This window comes from Trachypithecus francoisi, unplaced genomic scaffold (genome assembly GCF_009764315.1).
Source record: "Trachypithecus francoisi isolate TF-2019V2 unplaced genomic scaffold, Tfra_2.0 Lachesis_group5, whole genome shotgun sequence".
Lineage (NCBI taxonomy): Eukaryota > Metazoa > Chordata > Mammalia > Primates > Cercopithecidae > Trachypithecus > Trachypithecus francoisi.
Window position 1 is genome coordinate 142,540,353 of NW_022681470.1, and position 24,932 is coordinate 142,565,284.

General features: G+C 47.8%; 1 protein-coding gene across 4 annotated transcripts in view; it reads left to right on the plus strand.

The window, feature by feature from the left end:
* Positions 1-24,932, plus strand: part of INSR (insulin receptor) — a 189,408-nt gene that overhangs the window by 134,363 nt on the left and 30,113 nt on the right. For 2 of the 4 annotated variants that reach the window (XM_033200527.1, XM_033200528.1), the window contains exons 9-13: positions 792-959; positions 11,795-11,996; positions 14,663-14,698; positions 22,954-23,228; positions 24,225-24,364. In XM_033200527.1, coding sequence (XP_033056418.1) covers positions 792-959; positions 11,795-11,996; positions 14,663-14,698; positions 22,954-23,228; positions 24,225-24,364 — 821 coding nt within the window. The remainder of the gene's footprint in view (positions 1-791; positions 960-11,794; positions 11,997-14,662; positions 14,699-22,953; positions 23,229-24,224; positions 24,365-24,932) is intronic. The other 2 variants (XM_033200529.1, XM_033200530.1) reach the window with 1 other exon arrangement.

The following is a 24,932-nucleotide window of genomic DNA, read 5'->3' on the forward strand; positions in this document are numbered from 1 at the left end:
GATCACCTGAGGTCGGGAGTTCGAGACCAGCCTGGCTAACATGCCAAAACCCCACCTCTACCAAAACTACAAAAATTAGCCAGGCATGGTGGCGGGCGCCTGTAATCCCAGCTACTCAGGAGGCTGAGGCAGGAGAATGGCTTGAACCTGGGAGGTGGAGGTTGCAGTGAGCCAAGATCATGCCACTGCACTCCAACCTGGGTCACAGAGCAAAGACTCTGTCTCAAACAAAACAAAACAAAACAAACAAAAAACAAAAACCAAAACCGAAACAAACAAAAACAAAACAAACAAAAAACAAAAACCAAAACCGAAACAAACAAAAACAAAACAATACAAACAAAATAAAACAAACAAAACAAAAAACATAACAAAAACACTGCAGCAAACATCCTTATGATGGCTTTTTTTTTTTTTTTTTGAGACAGAGTCTTACTCTGTCACGAGGTTGGAGTGCAGTGGCACAATCTCGGCTCGCTGCAACCTCCACCTCCCGGGTTCAAGCCATTCTCCTGCCTCCCGAGTAGCCTCCCGAGTAGCTGGGACTACAGGCGTGCACCACCACGCCTGGCTAATTTTTTTTTTTTTTTTTAACTTTTAATAGACACCGAGTTTCACCATGTTGGCCAGGATGGTCTCGATCTCCTGACCTCGTGATCTGCCCACCTTGGTCGCCCAAAGTGTTGGGATGAGTGCCCTCATGATGTCTTTAGTGTGTCCCCCGCATCCGCCCACCAGCTTTTTGTGCACACTCTTTCTCATGATGTACCCATTTCCTTTCTCTTTGGCAGACCCCTCCGTGCCCCTGGATCCAATCTCAGTATCTAACTCATCATCCCAGATTATTTTGAAGTGGAAACCCCCCTCCGACCCCAACGGCAACATCACCCACTACCTGGTTTTCTGGGAGAGGCAGGCGGAAGACAGTGAGCTGTTCGAGCTGGATTATTGCCTCAAAGGTGAGTGCGGGCAGCTGTGCTGGGATCGGTGGGGTTTGCCCACGTGTAACTGATGCACTTTGCTTCACCTCTAGGGAAGCAGCCATCCCTTCCCGGGTCTCAGTGTCGGGAGCCACACACACGCTCCGTTCTATCTCATACGAAAACATACATACGTGTTTTTATCTATTTATTTATTTACTTTATTTATTTACTTTTTTGAGATGGAGTTTCACTCTTGTTGCCCAGGCTGGAGTGCAATGGCGCAGTCTTGGCTCATCGCAACCTCCGCCTCCCGGGTTCAAGCTCTTCTCCTGCTTCAGCCTCCCAAGTAGCTGGGATTACAGGCACGCACCACCACGCCCAGCTAATTTTGTATTTTTAGTAGAGACGGGGTTTTCTCCATGTTGGTCAGGCTGATCTCAAACTCCTGACCTCAGGTGACTGCAGGTGATCCACCCGCCTCGGCCTCCCAAAGTGCTGGGATTACAGGCATGAGTCACCACATCTGGCCTTTTTTTTTTTTTTTTTTTTTGAGACAGGGTCTTACTCTGTCACCCAGGCTGGAGTGCAGTGGCATGATCTCTGCTCACTGCAACCTCCACCTCCCAGGCTCAAGCAATCCTCCTGCCTTAGCCTCATGAGACTGGGATACCACAGTTGTCCACAGGTGTGCACCAGCATGCCTAGGTAATTTTTTTTTTTTGGAGACAGGGTCTCACTCTGTCACCCAGACTGGAGTGCAGTGGTGCGATCTCGGCTCACTGCAACTTGCACCTCCCAGGCACAAGCGATTCTCCTGCCTCAGGCTCCTGAGTAGCTGGGACTACAGGCGCCTGCCAACACACCCGGCTAATTTTTGCATTTTTAGTAGAGATGGGGTTTTACCATGTTGGCCAGGCTGGTCTTGAACTCCTGACCTCAAATGATCCACCCGCCTTGGCCTCCCAAAGTGCTGGGATTACAGACATGAGCCACTGCGCCCAGCCCTGGCTAAGTTTTAAACTTCTTTTTGTAGAGATGGAGTCTCCTTATATTGCCCAGGCTGGTCTCAAACTCCTGGCGTCAAGCAATTCACCCGCCTCAGCCTCCCAAAGTGCTGGATTATAGGCTTGAGCCACTATGGCTCATATATACACCTTTTTTTTTTTTTTTTTTTTTTTTGAGACGGAGTCTCGCTGTGCGCTTTGTCTCCCAGACTGGAGTGCAGTGGCGTGATCTTGGCTCACTGCAAGCTCCGCCTCCCGGGTTCACACCATTCTCCTGCCTCAGCCTCCTGAGTAGCTGGGACTACAGGCGCCCGCCACCTCGACTGGCTAATAATTTGTATTTGTAGTAGAGACGGGGTTTCACCGTGTTAGCCAGGATGGTCTCGATCTCCTGACCTTGTGATCCGTCCGCCTCGGCCTCCCAAAGCGCTGGGATTACAGGCGTGAACCACAGTGTCCGGCCTACATACACATTTTTAAACATCGTAACACAAGCACACACTCTGAAGATTTGTGTCAAAACCAGATTTTCCCCATGTCTTGGTACCATTTCCCTCTGCGATTTTCTCCATTTCCCTCTCCTTCATTCTCCCTCCCTATCTTCCTTGTCCTCTTCATCCCTCCTCACACTGATGGGGATGCAGCTGTGTTAACCCATACAAGGCTTCCGTGCAAAGCTAGAAACCCACTAATGGTTATTGACAAAGTCAGGGAAGGATTTTGGCCCCACTGAGATCCCTTAGTTGTAAGGATCGAAGGCAGCAAAAATCGATTATCTCATATCCCCCACCCCACACTGTCAATTAAAAATGTCCACCAGGCTTGGCGCTCATGCCTGTAATCCCAGCACATTGGGAGGCCAAGGTGGGTGGATCACTGGAGGCCAGGACTTTGAGACCAGCCTGAGCAACATAGCAAGATCCCATCTCTACAACAATTTTTAAACAATGGTGGTATACACCTTTAGTCCCAGTTACTCAGGAGGTCCAGGTGGGAGGATCTCTTGAGGCCAGGAGTTCGAGTCTGCAGTGAGTTGTGATTATTCTACTGCACTCCAGCCTGGGTGACAGAGCAAGACCCTGTCTCTATAAAAAAAAAATTATACAAAATAAAAAAATATAAATGACATTAAATGCATTCACAATGTTGTGCAATCATTTTATTGTATAAAAATTATATTTATAAATATAACTTATAAATAATTATATAAATAATTTATGACAAATTTTTCAGTCTTAATCTTGTTTACTTAATGGACCGCCATCCATCTGAAGGAAAATGGATTAATATTTGAAGTCTCAAACTAGCATGTGTACATTAGTTTAAAATTTTTATATTATTATTATTATTAATTATTTTTTGAGATGGTGTCTTACTCTGTCACCCAGGCTGGGGTGCAGTGGCTTGATCTCAGCTCACAGCAACCTCCACCTGCCGGGTTCAAGCGATTCTTGTGCCTCAGCTTCCTGAATAGCTGGGATTACAGGTGCTGCCACTACACCGGCTAATTTTTTTGTTTTTAGTAGAGACAGGGTTTCATCATTGTTGGCCAGGGTGGTCTTGAACGCCTGACCTCAAATGATCCACCCGCCTCAACCTCCCAAAGTGCTGGGATTACAGGCGTGAGCCACTGCGCCCGGCCCTAAAATTATTTTAACATTGGGTTTTTTAAAAACCCATCAAACTGGAGAAGGATCTGTCACTTTTTTCTTTTTCTTTTTTAAGATGGGGTCTCATTCTGTTGTCTAGGCTGGAGTACAGTGGCACAATCATAGCTCACTGCAGCCTCGAACTCCTGGGCTCAAACGATCTTCCCACCTCAGCCTCCTGAGTAGCTGGACTACTCAGAACTATAGGCCTGAGACACTACACCTGGCTAATTGTTTAAAATAATTTTTTAGGCCGGACGCAGTGACTCATACCTGTAATCCCAGCACTTTGGGAGGCTGAGGCGGGCGGACCACCAGGGGTCAGGAGTTCGAGACCAGTCTGGCCAACATGGCAAAACCCCATTTCTACTCAAAATACAAAATTTAGCCAGGCATGGTGGCATGTACCTGTAATCCCAGCTACTCAGGAGGCTGAGGCAGGAGAATTGCTTGAGCCCGGAAGGCAGAGGTTGCAATGAGCTGAGATCGCACCACTGCACTCCAGCCTCGGCAACAAAAGTGAAACTCCATCTGAGAAAAAATATATAATAATAATAATAATAATGTTTTAGAGGTGGGGGATCTTGATATGTTGCCCAGGCTGGTCTCGAACTCCTGACCACAAGTGATCCTCCTGCCTCAGCCTCCCAAAGTGCTAGTATTACAGGCATGAGCTGCTGCACTGGGCCCATTTCTGTCTTTGGTTTTGGTTTCCTTGTGTGTCTTGCTGTCTTTTTCTTGAGATATTTTCTGTTAGTGATATCCTTAGTCCACGACCCTGGAGGAGAAGGCCAGGGGGCCGCTGGCAAGTGAGGTGTGGCTGAGGCCGGGAGCTCAACATTTGCTCTTGGCTCCAGCCCTGACCTACTGAAGGGCTTTGGCCACATTCCCAAGCAAGTCACCGTCTGCCTCCTTTTTGGGAGAAGGGGCGGGGGAACAGATGATCTCTGGGAGCTGTCCCAGCTCTAAGCTCATATGCTATATGTGTGTGTGTGACATCATCCCCGCCTGAACCGAGGGTTGCAAACGTGATTTATCTCCTTCGATGCTTTATATAACTCCGGGGTGAGTCCAGTCATCAGCTCCGCTCTAAGCTGTTGGCCCTGCATTCAAGTAACCAGAACCACCCGTGAGAGCTGCCACCAGCAATGTCACTCAAAGCTTTCTTTCTTTTTTTTTTTTTTAAATTCCGAAAGTCTAAATCTCTAATTACCAAGGGACCGTTTAAACATGGTTTTATTTGTAATTGTCGCAAAGTTAATATCATTAAAAGGAAACTCACTAAGGACAAATTCTGTGTGATTTCACTCCTAGGAGGTCCCTAGAGTCCTCAGATTCATAGAGACAAAAAGTAGAATGGGGAGTGTCAGGGACTGGGGAGGGGACGGGCTGGGGACAGAGTTTCAGTTTGGGAAGATGAGAAAGTTCCGGAGATGATGGTGGTGATGATTGCACAACACTGTGAATGCACTTAATACCACAGAACTGTGCACCTAAAATGGTTGAGATTTACTGGGCACAGTGGCTCACGCCTGTAATCCCAGCACACTGGGAGGCCGAAGTGAGTGGATCACTTTGAGGCCAGGAGTTCGAGACCAGCCTGGGCAACGTGGTGAAACCCCGTCTCTACTAAAAATACAGAAATTAGCGGCCGGGCGCAGTGGCTCACGCCTATAATCCCAGCACTTTGGGAGGCCAAGGCGGGCGGATCACGAGGTCAGGAGATCGAGACCATCCTGGTTAACATGGTGAAACCTTGTCTCTACTAAAAATACAAAAAATTAGCCAGGTGTGATGATGGGTGCCTGTAGTCCCAGCTACTCGGGAGGCTGAGGCGGGAGAATGGCGTGAACCCGGGAGGTGGAACTTGCAGTGAGGTGAGATCGCGCTGTGGCACTCCAGCCTGGCAACAGAATGAGACTCCATCTTAAAAAACAAACAAACAAAAAAAAGATTGAGATGGTAAATTGGTAAATTTTATGTGACATTTATTTTTCCACAATTTAATACACACACACACAAATAAGCTTACAAACCCTTCCTATTAATATCACTAGTGTATGTGCTGTTATCGTAAAATAGACATCGCATACAATTTATTATTGTAACTGTGTTTAAGGGCACAGTTTCGCTGCATCAAGTGTGTTGCCGTGGTTGTGCAACCATCACCACCATCATCTCCAGAACTTTCTCAACTTCCCAAACTGAAACTGTCCCCATGAAACACTCATTCCCCTTGTCCTTCCCCCAGCCCCAGCACCCACCATCCTCCTTTATGTCTTTGAGTCTGATGACGCTAGAGACTTCATTATGCTTAATTTTTCTTTTTTTCTTTTTTTTTTTTTTTGAGACGGGGTCTCGCTCTGTCGCCCAGGCTGGAGTGCAGTGGCACAATCTTGGCTCACTGCAAGCTCCGCCTCCTGGGTTCACGCCATTCTCCCACCTCAGCCTCCCGAGTAGCTGGGCCCTACAGCCACCCGCCACCATGTCCGGCTAATTTTTTTGTATTTTTTGGTAGAAACGGGGTTTCACCGTGTAGCCAGGATGGTCTCGATCTCCTGACCTCGTGATTGCCTCGGCCTCCTAAAGTGCTGGGATTACAAGCGTGAGCCACCGTGCCCGGCCCATTGTGCTTCATTTTTCTAATCTCAGAAAAACCACAGTGTACCAGGTTTCCTGCAGTGGATATTAGGAAGAGGTAGCAGGTATCAGGAATGATGCCTGTGCCTGAACAAATATCCTTTCCTCTCCAAATAATAATAATAATAATAATAATAATAATAATAATACCAGGAGCTTCCCTTATTCAGGCAGTTCTACATTTTTTTTTTCCATCTGTATTGCTGTAACTAGCTCCCATCAGAGTTAACCCAGGCAGGTTATTCTATGTCTATTTATAAACATAAGAAGTATTTTCCAGTCTCTTGGAGGCTTTTAAAGCTGTATAAATACTTGGGTGTCCGAGTCGATACTCACCATTCACAGGAAGGTACTTGATACACGATTTAGAGCTTATTGTCTATCCTGGAGGCATTAAGGAGGAGAGAACGATGGAATTTCCTTTGCTCAGCAGTCACCAGGCACCAAGCAAGGTGGCAGCAGGGGAGGTGACTCTCTAGGGGCTGTTGCAGATTTTGCTTGTAAAGAGCTGTGTCCGTCCATATTAGTGGCTGAACCAGAGGCGTAATTGTGCTTGCACCATGGGTCATAAGAACCCTGGAATTTGACTTCAGGGATTAAGACATGACCAGCTGCGGTACTTAAGTATTGTAGGCTGGGTGCGGTGGCTCATGCCTGTAATCCCAGCACTTTGGGAGGCCGAGGCGGGCAGATTGTTTGAGCTCAGGAGTTTGAGATCAGCCTGGCAAACATGACAAAACTCCGTCTCTACCAGAAAGAAAAAAAAAAATTGGCCAGGCATAGTGGCTCACGCCTGTAATCCCAGCACTTTGGGAGGCCAAGGCAGGTGGATCATCTGTGGTCAGGAGTTCGAGACCAGCCTGGCCAACATGGCGAAACACCATCTCTAATAAAAATACAAAAAAAAATTAGCCAGGCGTGGTGGTGCATGCCTGTAATCCCAGTTACCCGGGAGAGCTGAGACAGGAGAATCGCATGAACCCGGTAGGCAGAGGTTGCAGTGAGCCAAGATTGCGCCACCGCACTACAGCCTGGGCGACAGAGCAAGATCCCATCTCAAAAAAAAAGAAGAAGAGGAAAAAAGAGAGAAATAGTATTGTATTTTTAGGACTGCTACCTTTATAAGCTACTGGTGTTCTTCATTTATTAATTTTTAAATTCCCTTTCTGTACATATTTGACAGATTCCTTCCTCTGTCTCCTCTCATGCCTTTAGGTCAGGGTTTCTCTACCTTGTGTTTTTGATATCTGGTGTTGGATCATTCTCTGGGGTGGGGCTGTCCTGGGCATTTCAGGGTACTGAGCAGCATCCCTGGTCTCCACCCATTCCATGCTCCAGGAGGATGCTGCAGCGAGGTCCTGACACCTAAAAATATCTCCAGATGTTGCCCAATGTCCCTAGTGGGAGAGAAAATCGCCCCCTGGGTGAGAACCATATACTGATCAAGTCAGTTTTCTGGACCCCTTAGAATTCCATGTGGAGGCCCAGTGTGGTGACTCGGGCCTGTAATCCCAGCACTTTGGGAGTCCGAGGCGGGCTGATCACATGAGGTCGGGAGTTCCAGAACAGCCTGGCCAATATGACAAAACCCTTCTCTACTAAAAATACAAAAAGTTAGCCGGGCGTGATGGCATGCGCCTGTAGTCCCAGCTACTTGGGAGGCTGAGGCAGGAGAATGGCTTGAATCCAGGAGGTGGAGGCTGCACCGAGCCAAGATCGCACCACTGCACTCCGGTCTGGGTGACAGAGCAAGGCTGTCTCAAAGAAAAAAAAAAAAAAAGAATTGCATATGGAATTCTACTCTGCCCTCCCATCTTATTTGTGTGGTTGATTAATTGATTGATTGATTGATTCATTCATTCATTCATGCAGCTGTGACCTGGCTCCTTCTCCTTCTTCTCTTTCTTCTTTCTTTTTCTTCTTCTTCAACGTGATTTCACTCTGTTGCCCAGGCTGGAGTGCAATGACCCCATCTCAGCTCACTGCAGCCTCGACTTCCCAGGCTCAAGCAATCCTCCTACCTCAGCCTCCTGAGTAGCCGGGATTGCAGGCACACACCACCATGCCTGGCTAATTTTTGTATTTTTTGGTAGAGATGGGGTATCATGATGTTGGCCAACCTCATATTGAACTCCTGGGCTCAAGTGATCCCCCCGCCTCGGCCTCCCAAAGTGCTGGGATTACAGGAGCGAGCCACCGCGCCTGGCCAGACTTTTTTTTTAATGTGCCAAGAAAATTCCTGTCCTGGGGCCTTTCCACTGGGTTTCTGCTATGTCTGAATTGCTTTACACCACAATATGTGGATGGTGCTTTCCTTTGCTGAATTCAGGATGTCTCAGCGGTGACTTTCTTTGAGATCCCTCCATGAAAATGGCACCCCCAGACACCCTCTGTCCTTTTACCCCAACATCTGACCCGTGACTGTGTATTTACTAGTTTATTGTAGACTGTAAGTCCATTGAAGACACAGGCATTGTCTGGTTACCTTATAATCTTCAGTCCTGTGATTATGGCGTCTGGCAGTCGTTGCTTTTTTTTTTTTTTCTTTTTTGAGATGGAGTCTCTCTCGTCGCCCAGGCTGGAGTGCAGTGGCGCGATCTCGGCTCACTGCAAGCTCCGCCTCCAGGGTTCACGCCATTCTCCTGCCTCAGCCTCCCGAGTAGCTGGGACTACAGGTGCCCGCCACCACGCCCAGCTAATTTTTTATTTGTTTGTTTGTTTGTTTTAGTAGAGACAGGGTTTCACCGTGTTAGCCAGGATGGTCTCGATCTCCTGACCTTGTGATCCACCCCCGTGGGCCTCCCAAAGTGCTGGGATTACAGGCATGAGCCACCGCGCCCGGCCAGTTGTTGCTTTTTTTTGAGACAGAGTCTCGCTCTGTCACCCAGGCTGCCGTGCAGTGGCGCCATCTTGGCTCACTGCAACCTCTGCCTCCCAGGTTCAAACGATTCTCCTGCTTCAGCCTCCTGAGTAGCTGGGATTATAGGCACCTGCCACCACACCCGGCTAACTTTTGTATTTTGAGTAGAGACGGGGTTTCACCATGTTGGCTAGGATGGACCTCCTGACTTCAAGTGATCCTCCCGCCTCAGCCTCCCAAAGTGCTGGGATTACAGGAGTGAGCCACCGCGCCTCTCAGTTTCTATTAGGTTGGTGCAAAAGTAATTGTGGTTTTTTTGCCATTACCTTTAATGGCAAAAGCTGCAATTACTTATGCATTAACATAATAAAACATGTTGACATGCCCTTCTCAGATGACACTCTAGACACAGATATGTTATGTATTTATTTTTTTGAGATGGAGTCTGGTTCTGTCACCCAGGCTGGAGTGCAGTGGCGCCATCTCGGCTCACTGCAACCTCCACCTCCCAGGTTCAAGCGATTCTCCTGCCTTGTCCTCCTGAGTAGCTGGGATTACAGGCATGCACCACTACACCTGGCTAATTTTTGTATTTTTGGTAGAGATGGGGTTTTACCACATTGACCAGGCTGGTCTCGAACTCCTGACGTCAGGTGGTCTGCCTCCCTCGGCCTCCCAAAGTGCTGGGATTACAGGTGTGATCTGCCCGGCCTGTTTTTATTGGTTATTTTACTTTATTTTTAGTAGAGACAGGGTTTCACCACATTGCCCAGGCTGGTCTTGAACTCCTGGGCTCAAGTGATCCTCACACCTCAGTCTCCAAAAGTGCCAGGATTACAAGTGTGAGCCACTGTGTTCGGCTATATTTTTAATCTTTGAGACAGGGTTCTACTCTGTCACCCAGGCTGAAGTGTAGGGGCGCAATCACAGCTCACTGCAGCCTCGGCCTCCTGGGCTCAAGCAATCCTCTCACCTCAGCCGCCCACGTTAGCTGGGACCACAGGCGTGAACCATAGTGTCTGGCTTTTTTCCAAAGCGGAACTTGAATCTAGGCTGTGTCTCAGCTCGGCCTCTCTGAGAAGGTGATCCCTCTTCACTGTATGTGTGTGTGTGGGGGGGGGTGGTGTGTGGCCTGGGTGTTTGTCGTGTGTGTGTGATTTGTGTGGTGTGTGTGTGATTTGTGTGGTGTGTGTGTGGCATGGGTGTGTGGTGTGTGTGTGATTTGTGTGTGCTGTGTGGTGTGTGTGTGATTTGTGTGGTGTATGTGTTGTGTGTAATTTGTGTGGTGTGTGTGGTGTATGGTGTGTTGGTGCATGTGTGGTGTGTGTGTAGTGTGCGTGGTGTGTGGTGTGCGTGGTGTGTGTGGTGTATGTGTGGTGTGTGTGTGGTGGGTGTGTGTGGGGGGTGTGTGGCATGTGGTGTGTGTGATGTGTGTGTGGTGTGGTGGCTGTGTGTGGGTGTGTGGTGTGTGTGGTGTGTGTGTGTGGTGGGTGTGTGTGGATGTGTGTGGTGTGTGTGTGGTGGGTGTGTGGTGTGGTGTGTGTGGGGGTGTGTATGGTGTGTGTGTGGGGGGTGTGTGGTGTATGATGCATGTGTGGTGTGGTGTGTGTGTAGTGTGTGTGGTGTGTGGTGTGTTGGTGCATGTGTGGTGTGTGTGTAGTGTGCATGGTGTGTGGTGTGTGTGGTGGGTGTGTGTGGGGTGTGTGGTGTGTGGTGGTGTGTGTGGTGGGTGTGTGTGGTGTATGTGTGGTGTGTGTGGATGCGTGTGGTGGGTTGTGTGGTGGATGTGTGTGGTGTGTGTATGTGTGGTGTGGTGGATGTGTGTGGGGTATGTGGTGTGTGGATGTGTGTGGTTGTGTGTGGTGAGTGTGTGTGGTGGGTGTGGATGTGTGTGGTGTGTGTGGTGTGTGTGTGTGGTGGGTGTGTGTGTGGTGTGTGGATGTGTGTGGGGTGTGTGTGTGGGGTGTGTGGTGTGTGTGGTGTGTGTGTGTGGGGTGTGTGGTGTGTGTGGGGTGTGTGGGGTGTGTGTGTGGTGTGTGTGTGTGGTGTGTGTGTGTGGTGGTGTGGTGTATGTGTGGTGTGTGTGGTGTGTGTGTGGGGTGTGGTGTGTGTGGGGTGTGTGTGTGGTGGGTATGTGTGGATGTGTGTGTGTGTGGGTGTGGATGTGTGTGCGGTGTGTGTGGTGTATGTGTGGTGTGTGGGGTGTATGTGTGGTGTGTGGGGTGTGGGGTGTGTGTGTGGTGTGTGTGGTGTATGTGTGGTGTGTGTGGGGTGTGTGTGTGTGGTGTGTGTGTGTGGTGTGTGTGGTGTATGTGTGGTGTGTGTGGTGTGTGTGGGGTGTGTGTGTGGGGTGTGGTGTGTGGGGTGTGTGTGTGGGGTGTGTGGTGTGTGTGTGTGGCGTGGGTATGTGTGGATGTGCGTGTGTGTGTGTGGTGTGTGTGTGTGGGGTGTGTGTGGTGTGTGGGGGTGTGTGGGGGTGTGTGTGTGTGGTGTGTGTGTGTGTGTGGTGGGTATGTGTGGATGTGCGTGTGTGTGTGGTGGGTATGTGAGGGGTGTGTGTGGGGGTGTGTGAGGGTGTGTGTGTGTGTGGGGTGTGTGTGGGGGTGTGTGTGTGGGGGTGTGTGGTGTGTGTGTGGTGCGTGTGTGTGGATGTGTGTGCGTGTGTGTGTGCGTTCAGCCGCAGAGACGTGAGCCTCGCTTTTCTGTTTCTTTCTCCAGGGCTGAAGCTGCCCTCCAGGACCTGGTCTCCACCATTCGAGTCTGAAGATTCTCAGAAGCACAACCAGAGTGAATATGAGGATTCAGCCGGTGAATGTTGCTCCTGTCCAAAGACAGACTCTCAGATCCTGAAGGAGCTGGAGGAGTCCTCGTTTCGGAAGACGTTTGAGGATTACCTGCACAACGTGGTTTTCGTCCCCAGGTCAGGACTTGGCGCTGGGCTCTCTTAGTGGGTGCCAATTGGCTTGGTGCTGGTCATTGCTTAGCGACCCAGAGGTAGTGGGACCCAGAGACGGCAGAAGGGTGGGTGGAGTCTGAATGCAGCCCTGTCGTGGGTGGAGGAAGAGATCTTGGAATTTCGAAATTTCGAGCGGCATTTTATCAGGAAGAGCAAATAATCACACAAAAGGGGAAAAATGGACAAAACTCAGCATTTGCTTTTCTTACCTCTCCCAAGCTGGTCTCCATCTGAGTTCCAAAACAAACACCATTAGATGTGTAAGGCTTTCCTCTCTCTTTCTCTTTTATTTTTTTTTTTTTATTTTTTGTAACAGAGTCTCCCTCTGCCGTCCAGGCTGGAGTCCAGTGGTGCAATTTTGGCTCACCACAACCTCCCCTCCCTGGGTTCAAGTAATTCTCGTGCCTCAGCCTCCCAAGTAGCTGGGACTACAGGCACATACCACCACGCCCAGCTAATTTTTACATTTTTAGTAGAGACAGGGTTTCACCATGTTGGCCAGGCTGGTCTCGAACTCCTGACCTCAGGTGATCTGCCTGCCTCGGCCTCCCAGAGTGCTGGGATTATAGGTGTGAGCCACTGCGCCTGGCCATGATGATTGAGGCTTTAGCTGGGTGCAGTGGTGTAAGCCTGTGGTCCCACCTACTTGGGAAGCCGAGGTGGTCGGGTTGCTTGAGGCCAGCCTGGGCAACATAATGAGACCCCATCTCTACAAAAAGACAATTTAAAAATTAGCCAGGCATGGTAATGCATGCCTGAACTCCTAGCCCATGGGGAGGCTGAGGAAGAAGGATCACAAGAGCCTAGGAGATCGAGACTGCAATGAGCAGTGATGGCGCCACTGCACTCCAGCCTGGGTGACAGAGCGAGACCCTGTCTCTAAAAAAAAATTAAAAGGGCCGGGCGTGGTGGCTCACGCCTGTAATCCCAGCACTCTGGGAGGCCGAGGCGGGCGGATCACAAGGTCAGGAGATCAAGACCACGGTGAAACCCCGTCTCTACTAAAAATACAAAAAACTAGCCCGGCGTGGTGGCGGCGCCTGTAGTCCCAGCTACTCAGGAGGCTGAGGCAGGAGAATGGCATAAACCCGGGAGGCGAAGCTTGTAGTGAGCTGAGATCGCGCCACTGCACTCCAGCCTGGGCAACAGAGCGAGACTCCGTCTCAAAAAAAAAATTAAAAGTATCTTTTCAGATGTTTACCAATGTTATTCACCCGAGCAGACTTTTCTCCCAGAACCATCAATGCCTAAGAATTCTCTTTTTTTTCTTTTCTTTTTCTTCTTTTTTTCTTGCATGTTCCCCTATGACCCCGAGTCCAAAAGAATGTTCAGTGGGACAGCCCAGGCATTGAAGTGGTTACTGTTTCACCTGTTAAAAACAAAATGTTGGCTGGGCGCAATGGCTCCCTCCTGTAATCCCAGCACTTTGGGAGGCCAAAGTGCGAGAATCAGTTGAGGCCAGAGGTGGAGACCAGCCTGAGCAACAGAGTGAGACCCTATCTCTACTGAAAAAGGAAACAAAAATAGCCAGACATGGTGGTGCATGCCTTGTAGTCCCAGCTACTCTGGAGGCTGAGGCGGGAGCATTGCTTGAGCGCAGGAGTTGGAGGCTGCTGTGAGCTATGATGGCACCATTGCACTCCAGCCCAGGCAACAGAGCAAGATCCTGTCTCAAAAAGGAAAGAAAGAAAGAAAGAGAGAGAGGGAGAAGAAAAAGGAAAGAAAGAGAGAGAGGAAGGGAGGGAGGGAGGGAAGAAGGAAGGAAGGAGAAAAAGAAAGAAAGAGAAAATGGGCCGGGCGCGGTGGCTCAGCCTGTAATCCCAGCACTTTGGGAGGCCGAGACGGCGGATCACGAGGTCAGGAGATCGAGACCACCCTGCTAACACGGTGAAACCCCGTCTCCACTAAAAAATACAGAAAACTAGCCGGGCGAGGTGGCGGGCGCCTGTAGTCCCAGCTATTCCGGAGGCTGAGGCAGGAGAATGGCGGAAACCCGGGAGGCGGAGCTTGCAGTGAGCTGAGATCCGGCCACTGCACTCCAGCCTGGGCGACAGAGCGAAACTCCGTCTCAACAAAAAAAAAAAAAAAAAAAAAAAAAAAGAAAGAGAAAATGAAAAGAAAAAGGATGAAAGAAAAAAAGAAAGAGAAAGGAAAGAAAGAAGAAAAAGAAAGAAAGAGGAAGGAAAAGAAAAGAAGGAAGGAAGGGGAGAGAGGGAGAGAGAACAAAAGAAAGAGGAAAGGAGAAAGAAAGAGGAAAGAAAGCAGAAAGAGAGAAAGAAAGAAGAAAGAAGGAAAAGAAAAAAAGAAAAAAGAAAAAAATGCTGCCAGACTTGGAGAACTGACTGAGTCAGTTGTATCTACATGTAGTCACATTTGTCATCCCAGGGCCACCTCCGCAGGCCATCTCTGGGGAGAATTTTCTCTGATTTCTTCCCCGTCCCTTGCCGGGCCCCTGCACCTGCTGGCAAAGATGTAGCTCCCTCCCTCGAGCAAGTGATGGGAGCAAGTGATCCAGGTTCAAAGCCAGGGTGCCCTTACTCGGACATAATGTGGCAACCAAGTGTCAGAGCCCAGTGGTCTGTCTAATGAAGTTCCCTCTGTCCTCAAAGCAGTTGGTTTTATTTCCACAGAAAAACCTCTTCAGGCACTGGTGCCGAGGACCGTAGGTATGACTCACCTGTGTGACCCCTGGTGCCTGCTCCGTGCAGGGCTGGTGGTGTGCCAGGCAGATGCCTCGGAGAACGCAGGGGTTTCTGTGGCTTTTTGCATGCGGCGGGCTGCTGTGCTGGAGATAGTTGCTTCACAAATTCAGAAATCCAATGCCTTCACTCTGAAATGAAATCTGGGCATGAATGGTGGGGGGAAATCTTCACTAACACACTCTTGCTAAAACATAGAAGCACATGAGTGCTTCCTGGGTACCTCCTCCCTGCCTTGTGTTTGCAGCCACTGTTGGCTCACTAAACATCTCTTTGCACCTCCTGCGTGCATTTGCAGAAGTGGGTGGGGGTCCCCGGAGTCTGAGCTCCCCGCGGCTGGGTGCCCCGACCCAGCAACTCCTATACCATGAAGGAAGGGTGATCTGGAAACAGAATATTTTCATGAAAGGATGACAGGATATGAACAAAAGAACACGGTGTCGCTCACTGAATTCTACAGAGGAGCGTCAGGGACCTTCCTTCCTTCCTTCCTTCCTTCCTTCCTTCCTTCCTTCCTTCCTTCCTTCCTTCCTTCCTTTCTTCCTTCCTTTCTCTTTCCTTTTCTTTTCTTTCTTTCTCTTTTTTTTTTTTTTGAGACGTAGTTTCACTCTTGTTGCCCAGTCTGGAGTGCAGTGGTGCAATCTTGGCTCACCTCAACCTCCACCTCCCAGATTCAAGCGATTCTCCTGCCTCAGCCTCCCAAGTAGCTGGGATTACAGGCACGCGCCACCACGCCCGGCTAATTTTTGTATTTTTAGTAGAGACGAGGTTTCTCCATGTTGGTCAGGCTGGTCTCAAATTCTCGCCCACCTTGGCCTCCCAAAGTGCTGGGATTACAGGTGTGAGCCACCGCGCCGGGCCAGGGACGTTTCTTTTCAACTCGTGTCTTTTTTTTTTTTTTTTTTTTTGAGACGGAGTCTCGCTCTGTCCCCCGGGCTGGAGTGCAGTGGCCGGATCTCAGCTCACTGCAAGCTCCGCCTCCCAGGTTTACGCCATTCTCCTGCCTCAGCCTCCCGAATAGCTGGGACTACAGGCGCCCGCCACCTCGCCTGGCTAGTTTTTTTTTTTTTGTATTTTTTAGTAGAGACGGGGTTTCACCGTGTTAGCCAGGATAGTCTCGATCTCCTGACCTCGCGATCCGCCTGTCTCGGCCTCCCAAAGTGCTGGGATTACAGGCTTGAGCCACCGCGCCCGGCCTCAACTCGTGTCTTACGAGAACGAAGCAGTAGGGTCCTGGGAGAGAGGAAAACCTTGGAGAACTTGGGAGAAAGGCAAGGAGATGTTACCCGTTGTGGGCTTTTGGGAGGAACAGGAGGTGAGACTAGAGAGGCAAGTTGGGACCACTTGGAGGGATTTTCTTCCTTTAGCAGAGCGTTTATTTTTTTCCAGGCACCTGTGTGGCCTGATATGACCTCTAGTGGCCATTTGCAATACTATCTGTGGCCAAGAAGGGTCTAAAAATGTGTGGGCTTGGTCCAAAGTGGATCTTAATCTCAGTCCTGCTATTAATAATATTTTGGGGCCACAGCTGGACGTGGTAGCTCACGCCTGTAATCCCAACACTTTGGGAGGCCCAGGCGGGGCAATCACTTGAGGCCAGGAGTTCGAGACCAGCCTGACCAAGATGGTGAAACTCCATCACTCCAAGAAGTATAAAAATTAGCTGGACGTGGTGACACACACCTGTAATCCCAGCTATTTGGGAGACCGAGGCAGGAGAATTGCTTGAACCCTGGAGGTGGAGGTGGCAGTAAGCCGAGGTCTCGCCACTGCACTCCATCCTGGGTGACAGAGCAAGACTCTGTCTCAAAAATAATAATAATAATAATAAATACATAATAGTAATTAATAATAATAAATCATATTTGGGGTCAGATTATTCTAGGGCATGGAAACTGTCCTGGGCAGTGTCCAGCAACACTAAGCAGCATCACTGGCTTCCACTCCTCCGATACCAGTAGCATGTCTTTCCCCCAAAGTAGTAATAACCAAAAGTATCTTCAGACGTTGCTACATATCCCCCTGGGGGATGGGAACAGAAGGACCCTTGGTTGAGACCACGAGTTTAGTGTGGGATTGTTGGGTAATGAAATGCTGCCTAGGGTGGGCACCGTGGCCCAGCACTTTGGGATGCCCAGGCAGGCGGATCACCTGAGGTCAGGAGTTCGAAACCAGCCTGGCCAACATGGCGAAACCCCATCTCTACTAAAAATACAAAACTTAGCGGGGCCATGGTGATACACGCCTGTAATCCCAGCTACTTGGGAGGCTGAGGCAGGAGAATCGCTTGAACCCAGAAATTGGAAGTTGCAGTGAGCCAAGATCACCTCACTGCACTCCAGCCTGGGCAACAGAGCAAGACTCTGTCTCAAAAAAAAAAAAAAAAAAAAATTCTGCCTATGTAAGAAGTAGAACACTCGGTTGATGCTTTGTCTTTTGCCACTTCATGGTCTTTTTGGTTATAATCTTTTTGGTATATAAACCCATTTGGCCTATTTGATGAGCCCGTTTTACATCTCTGGTTATTCAGGTATCAATTTCTCAGTAGTTATTCATGAAGCACCAGCGTCTTGGTTATTTTCACAAGACCCATTGCATGTATAGAAATTATTTGAATCTTGCTCATATGGATATATCTTTGGCTTGATAAGTGCTGGAGCTGTTTTCTTTTCCATTCTAGAATGTTGTTGGTCTTTTAATACAAAAAGACCACAAAGAAAATCTTAACAAATGCCCCCAAAGTAGGATTTGTTTTCTGACCACACATTTTCTGATGACGTTGCAATAGAAACTAAAAGTTAATTTCAAAAGTTTAAACAGAAAACTTTACTTCTTGGGGGTTAAAAGTTAAACACTTGCAGGCTGGGTGCAGTGGCTCACACCTGTAATCCCAGCACTTTGGGAGGCCAAGACTCCTCACGAAGTCAGGAGTTTGAGACCAGCCTGGCCAATATGGTGAAACCCTATCTCTACTCAAAATACCAAAATTAGCCAGATGTGGTAACGTGTGCCTGTGGTCCCAGCTACTCGGGAGGTTGAGGCAGAAGAATCACTTGAACCCGGGAGGCAGAGGTTGCAGTGAGCCGAGATCAGGCCACTGCCCTCCAGCCTGGGCAACAGAGCGAGACGCCATCTGAAAAAAAAAAAAAAAGTTAAAAAGTTAAACACTTACATATCTATTGGGTCAAAGCAGAAATGGAAACTTCCATTGAAGTCCTTTTGGAAAATAGTGAAAACGTGAATATCACACACCTTCACTTGTAGAATATTGCCAAAGCTTGGCTTTGATATTAGTTAGCGGACTTAAATGGATTGATACATTAAGAAATAAACTTTAAACTATAAAATATAAATGTATTAGACAGGAAGGGAAAAGCAATAACAGCTAAGTCTATGGTAAACATAATCAAAGGGAAACACAAACCAGAAGGAAAGAAGATGACATAACACTAGTGTCTGAAGAAAATTTTAATGTGTTAAAGTTCTTTTGACAACTATGCACTTGGCTCAGTTTGAAAGTTTCAGCACAGGCCGGGCGCGGTGGCTCAAGCCTGTCATCCCAGCACTTTGGGAGGCCGAGACGGGCAGATCACGAGGTCAGGAGATCAAGACCATCCTGGCGAACACAGCGAAACCCCGTCTCTACTAAAAAATACAAAAAACTAGCCGGGCGAGGTGGCGGGCGCCTGTAGTCCCAGCTGCTCGGGAGGCTGAGGCAGGAGAATGGCGTGAACCCGGGAGGCGGAGCTTGCAGTGAGCTGAGATCCGGCCACTGCACTCCAGCCTGGGCGACAGAGCGAGACTCCGTCTCAAAAAAAAAAAAAAAAAAAAAAAAAAGAAAGTTTCAGCACGGTGGGAAAATTTGACTTGTCTAAATGGATTCAAAAAGAAGCAGAAAAATTAAGTGGTTATGAACCTTGGAAAAAGATATGTGTCAATTAATTTCCTCAAAAAAGTCCCTTTGCCCGGAGAGTTTTATAGACACGTTCTTTCAAGTTCTGAAAGAGCATCTATTTCCTATAATATAAAAACTATTTTAGGGCATAGAAATCTATAAAAATTATCCCAGTTCATATTATGAAATGAACATAACGCCCTTAAAGAACTTGACAAAGAGGCTGGGCATGGTGGCTCATGCCTGTAATCCCAGTACTTTGGGAGGCCAAGGTGGGCAGATCACAAGGTCAAGACATTGAGACTATCCTGGCCAACATGGTGAAACCCTATCTCTACTAACAATACAAACATTAGCCAGACATGGTGGCACATGCCTGTAATCCCAGCTACTTGGGAGGCTGAGGCAGGAGAATCGCTTGAACCCGGGAGGCGGAGGTTGCAGTGAGCTGAGATCACCCATTGCACACTCCAGCCTGGCAACAGAGTGAGACTCCCATCTCAAAAAAAAAAAAAAAACTTGACAAAGATACTGCACTGAACAAAAGCCACAGGCCAAGCTAATATGTGACATTAGATTCAAATGTCCCAAATAGAACACTGCACTGGCAATATTGTTTATCTCCAAAATGCAAGGATGGTTTAAGATCAGAATATTTGATAACATCATCTATTTCATCAAGAGGTGCAATAAGGAAGATCATATCTATTTCAATAACCTTAATTTAAAATTCCTAACTTAGAGAAAGGGGAGGAAAAAAAAAGAGGCCTCTCATAAAACTAGTAATAGAATATTTCTTCTACAAGATAAATGTTACCTAGGTTAAACCAACAGCCAAGCTAACGTCATTCTTAAAATTATTCTTAGTGTACTTAGGAACAAAACAAGGAAACCCCATCTCATCATTGCTAATTAACATTTCTCTGGGCATCCAGCCAATGTAATAAGACAAGAAACAGAAATTAGAGTTGTAAAGAATGGAATGTGGGAAATAAAGTCATTGCTATTTGCAGAGTGTCTAGCTCAAGGGTAGGCAAACTATGGCCCATGGGCTAGCTGCCTGTTTTTGTAAATGAACTCTTATTGGAATGCAACCCCACCCACTTGTTTACACATCATCTAGGGCTGCTTTAAGCTACAATGACAGAGTAGTTGTGACAGAGGTCATTTGGCTTGCAAAACCCAGAATACTTATTATCTGGCCCTTTACAGGAAAATTTTGCTGACCCCTCTTCTAGTGTGTCATTGAAAACCCAAGAAAGTCAATTATGAAACTTTTAAAATGAGTTAGAGTTTGGGAAAGTAGGTACAATAGAAATAAGTAAAAAAGACTGTAGATATACAAGCAATAATTAGAATATAAAATAAGGAAAAAGATCCCTTTCCAAATTGCCATAAAACCTTAGCACAACTCATAATAACCCCATCTAGAATGATTTGTAAGGGAACAAATTTTAAAATGTCACTGATATATTAAATTGTATAAATAAACATGAAAGCCTGTATCAAACCATTTAAAGAAAGCTTTACTGGCAAATGGAAAAGAGTAAGTTGTGTAGCATGATACATAAAAGGTTAATATCCTTAACGAATAAACAACACAGGAGTAAGGAAAGCACAAGAAATTCATGGAAAAACAAAGGACAAGGAGGGGACAATTCTTTGGAAAATCACAGAGAGCCAATAAAGGAAAAATGAAGTCCAATAATACAAAGATCCGCAAATAACATAGTCGAGTGATAGCATATTTTTAATCTCTTGGGTTAAAAATCTAGACAAACTTAACAAACACAGAAAGAAAAAAAAAAAAACTTAAGGCTTAAGGTTGCTGAGATTGTCCTGGAATGCAGTCTCATGGCCTGCTGGTGGAACCACAAGTCAATATAGAGTTTCTGGACAACCATTTAGCTGTAGATATTAAGAAGCTTAAGGAGTTTCTTATCTCCCTGTACCTAGTGATATTTTCCTCTAGGAATCTACTTTGGGGAAGTAATAAGACAATCAGATAATGATCAAAGGAATATTTTTTTTTTTTTTTTTTTTTTTTTTTTTTTTTTTTTTTTTTTGAGGCGGAGTCTCGCTCTGTCTCCCGGACTGGAGTGCAGTGGCCAGATCTCAGCTCACTGCAAGCTCCGCCTCCGGGTTTACGCCATTCTCCTGCCTCAGCCTCCCGAGTAGCTGGGACTACAGGCGCCCGCCACCTCGCCAGCTAGTTTTTGTATTTTTTAGTAGAGACGGGGTTTCACCGTGTTAGCCAGGATGGTCTCGATCTCCTGACCTCGTGATCCACCCGTCTCGGCCTCCCAAAGTGCTGGATTACAGGCTTGAGCCACCGCGCCCGGCCCCAAAGGAATATTTATAACAGCAAAAAAAAAAAAAAAAAAGGGAGCTGGGCGTGGTGGCTCATGCCTGTAATCCTGGCACTTTGGGAGGCTGAGGTGGGTGGATCACTGAGGTCAGGAGTTCCAGACCAGCCTGGCCAACATGACGAAACTCCGTCTCTACTAAAAATACAAAAATTAACTGGGTATGATGGCAGATGCCTGTAATCCCAGCTACTCAGGAGGCTGAGGCAGGAGAATAGCTTGAACCCAGGAGGTGGAGGTTGCAGTGAGCCGAGATTGCACCACTGCACTCTAGCCTGGGTGACATGAGTGAAACTCTGTCTCAAAATAAATAAAATAAGGACGATGGTTAAGTGAATGACGACTCATGTAGTAAATGGAATATTTTACAGTCATTCATCATTTACCAAGTTTTCTGCAGGGAGCACATGCTACTTCTGTAGGTGATGGGGGGAAACCCTAACATTAAAAAGGAAAAAATCCCAAAATTCTCTCCTAGTTAAGATGTTATGTTGAAAGGAAAATATTTAATAAATGCTTCCAATGTAACAAGTAAACAAAGTTTACTTATAAAACAGGCTTGATGCTCATCATGTTCACACATAATTTTTTTTTTTTTTTTTTTTTTTTTTGAGACGGAGTCCCGCTCTGTCACCCAGGCTGGAGTGTAGTGACCGGATCTCAGCTCACTGCAAGCTCCGCCTCCCGGGTTTACGCCATTCTCCTGCCTCAGCCTCCCGAGCAGCTGGGACCACAGGTGCCCGCCACCTCGCCCGGCTAGTTTTTTGTATTTTTTAGTAGAGACGGGGTTTCACCGTGTTAGCCAGGATGGTCTTGATCTCCTGACCTCGTGATCCGCCCGTCTCGGCCTCCCAAAGTGTTGGGATTACAGGCTTAAGCCACTGCGCCCAGCCCACACATAATATTTACAGGGAAAAAATTGCCCAAAGGAAGCACTGGGCTGTGGATTTATAAGTGATTTACATTTTCTTTTTTTCTTTTTCTTTTTTTTTTTTTTTGAGGCAGAGTCTCGCTCTGTCGCCCAGGCTGGAGTGCAGTGGCGCAGTCTCGGCTCACTGCAACCTCTGCCTCCTGGGTTCAAGCGACTCTCTTGCCTCAGCCTCCTGAGTAGCTGGGATTACAGCTGTACACCACCAGGCTCAGCTAATTTTTGTATTTTCAGTAGAGACAGGGTTTCCCCATGTTGGCCAGGCTGGTCTCGAACTCCTGACCTCAGGTTATCTGCCCGCCTGGCCTCCCAAAGTACTGGAATTACAGGCGTGAGCCACCTCGCCCAGCCTACATTTTCTCCTTTATCCTTTTTTCTTTGTATTTTAAAATTTGCTAGCTATCAACATTTGTTGTTTGATGTATCTTTTCAAGGGATGGGGAGAAGTGTGCTGATTGCACAGATGTTTCTTGGAGTTAATCTTCCTGACCTGAGTGCTGTGATTCCTTTTCTAAGAATTACAGCTTCATCGCTCAAATTATGCAGGTGCCCTGAGCAGTCAGAAGAAGGAGAAGATGTATTTTTTCCTGTTTAAACTGACGATGTCGATCAGTAGCTTGGACCATTGAGCAAATGCCATTTGGCAGGGCTTCCTGAAAAGCTAGACTCTTACATGCTTTTGGTGTCTTATTTTTGTCACTGACCCTGGCTGGCCTATTTATCTGCAAAATGAGGAACCTGAAATCGAGCATGTCGAGGGGAATATCGGTGTGTGTCTACTATTGATGGTCTTAGAAGCACTCATCCCTCACGAGGTGGGCCTGCTCTAATCCTTCAGATGCTCACAAGGGCATCTTGAAAGCTGCCCTGGGTGGTCATTCCTGGCAGTCTGCATTGTAATCCATGTTCCCCAGCGCTGCACCCTCCTGCACTCTGATCTTTCTTCTTCATCGAGCCTTTTAATTCTCTAGCGTCATTTAAAAAAAAAAATGATGGTGATGGTGTGATCATGCATGTCCTACTGGCATTCCAGGCCATCTCGGAAACGCAGGTCCCTTGGCGATGTTGGGAATGTGACGGCGGCCGTGCCCACGGTGGCAGCTTTCCCCAACACTTCCTCGACCAGCACGCCCACGAGTCCGGAGGAGCACAGGCCCTTTGAGAAGGTGGTGAACAAGGAGTCGCTGGTCATCTCCGGCTTGCGACACTTCACGGGCTATCGCATCGAGCTGCAGGCTTGCAACCAAGACACCCCTGAGGAACGGTGCAGTGTGGCAGCCTACGTCAGCGCCAGGACCATGCCTGAAGGTGGGGCTGCTGCCCTGGGGTCCGAGTGTCATGCGATGGGACACCCAGGCTGACCAAAGACAGATTCTCCACCCTCTGAGCAGTGCATATCTGTATGTTACCTTATTGGCCTTTTTTTTTTTTTTTTGAGACAGAGCCTTGCCCTGTCGCCCAGGCTGGAGTACAGTGGTGCGACCTCAGCTCACTCCAGCCTCTGCCTCCTCCATCAAGTGATTCCTTGCTTCAGCCTCCTGAGTAGCTGGGACTACAGGTGTCTGCCAGCACGCCCAGCTAATTTTTGTATTTTTAGTAGAGATGGGGTTTCACCATATTGCCCAGGCTGGTCTCGAACTCCTGGGCTCAAATGATCCACCCACCTCAGCCTCTCAAAGTGCTGGGATTATAGGCATGAGCCACTGAGCCTGGCCTTTTTTTTTTTTTTAATGAGATGAAGCCTTGCTCTGTCACCCAGGCTGGAGTGCAATGGCGCAATCTTGGCTCACTGCAATCTCCGCCTCCCTGGTTCAAGCAATTCTCCTGCCTCAGCCACCCGAGTAGCTGGGACTACAGGTGTGTGCCACCACACCTGTATTTTCAGTAGAGACAGGGTTTCACCATGTTTCCCAGGCTGGTCTCCAATGCCTGAGCTCAAGTGGTCCACCAACCTTGAACTCCCAAAGTGCTGGGATTACAGGCATGAGCCACCATACCGGGCCATATTTTTAAATTATAAGAGTCATAGGCAACCATTATGTAAACTTTAGAAAATACACCACTGTACTGCAGCCTGGGTGACAGAGCAAGACTCCATCTCAGAAAAAAAGTTATATGCAGAAAGTAATCCATTTAATCTTCCTAACAATCCTGTGGGATGAGTTTTAGATGTCCATTCTCTGATGAGGAAAATGGGATGTGGGAAAATGATGTCACCAGCCCAAAGTTGCACCATGGGCAGGTGGCAGAAGTGGGATCTGATCCAACAGTTACATTCCTGCCTCTCACTTCCTCTCCTTACAGCCAAGGCTGATGACATTGTTGGCCCTGTGACACACGAAATCTTTGAGAACAACATCGTCCACTTGATGTGGCAGGAGCCGAAGGAGCCCAATGGTCTGATCGTGCTGTATGAAGTGAGTTATCGGCGATATGGCGATGAGGTAAGGTGCTTGACTCTTGGGCACGCCCCTTCACGCTTCAGCACGCCCCTTCAGAGTTGCCCTTGGTACCTCCTTCCTCTGCTGAAATTCTGATTCCAGTGCTTCTCTCATCAGATACTGTGCTATTAGCACTTAAAGCCTTGATACTTGACTTCCCAGGAAGATGGGTCAGAAATGCCAACCTACAAGTTTGTTAGTTTTCTTAGTTTCTCACATTGCTTTTCAGCTGTGTCTTCTAAGCTGAATGATGTCTGTCTCCCACCACGACAGGAAACTCATTTCACTTTAGAAGGAGTTATTGAGTCTTAAAACCTTATACGTTGCTGGGCATGGTGGCTCACACCTGTAATCCAAGCACTTTGGGAGGCTGAGGCAGGCAGACCACTTGAGGCCAGGAGTTTGAGACCAGCCTGGCTAACATGGTGAAACCTCGTCTCTACTAAAAATACAAAAATTAGCCAGGTGTGGTAGTGGGTGCCTGTAATCCCAGCTACTCAGGAGGCCAAGGTGGGAAGCTGAGGCAGGAGAATCACTTGAACCCAGGAGGTGGAGGTTGCAGTGAGCCGAG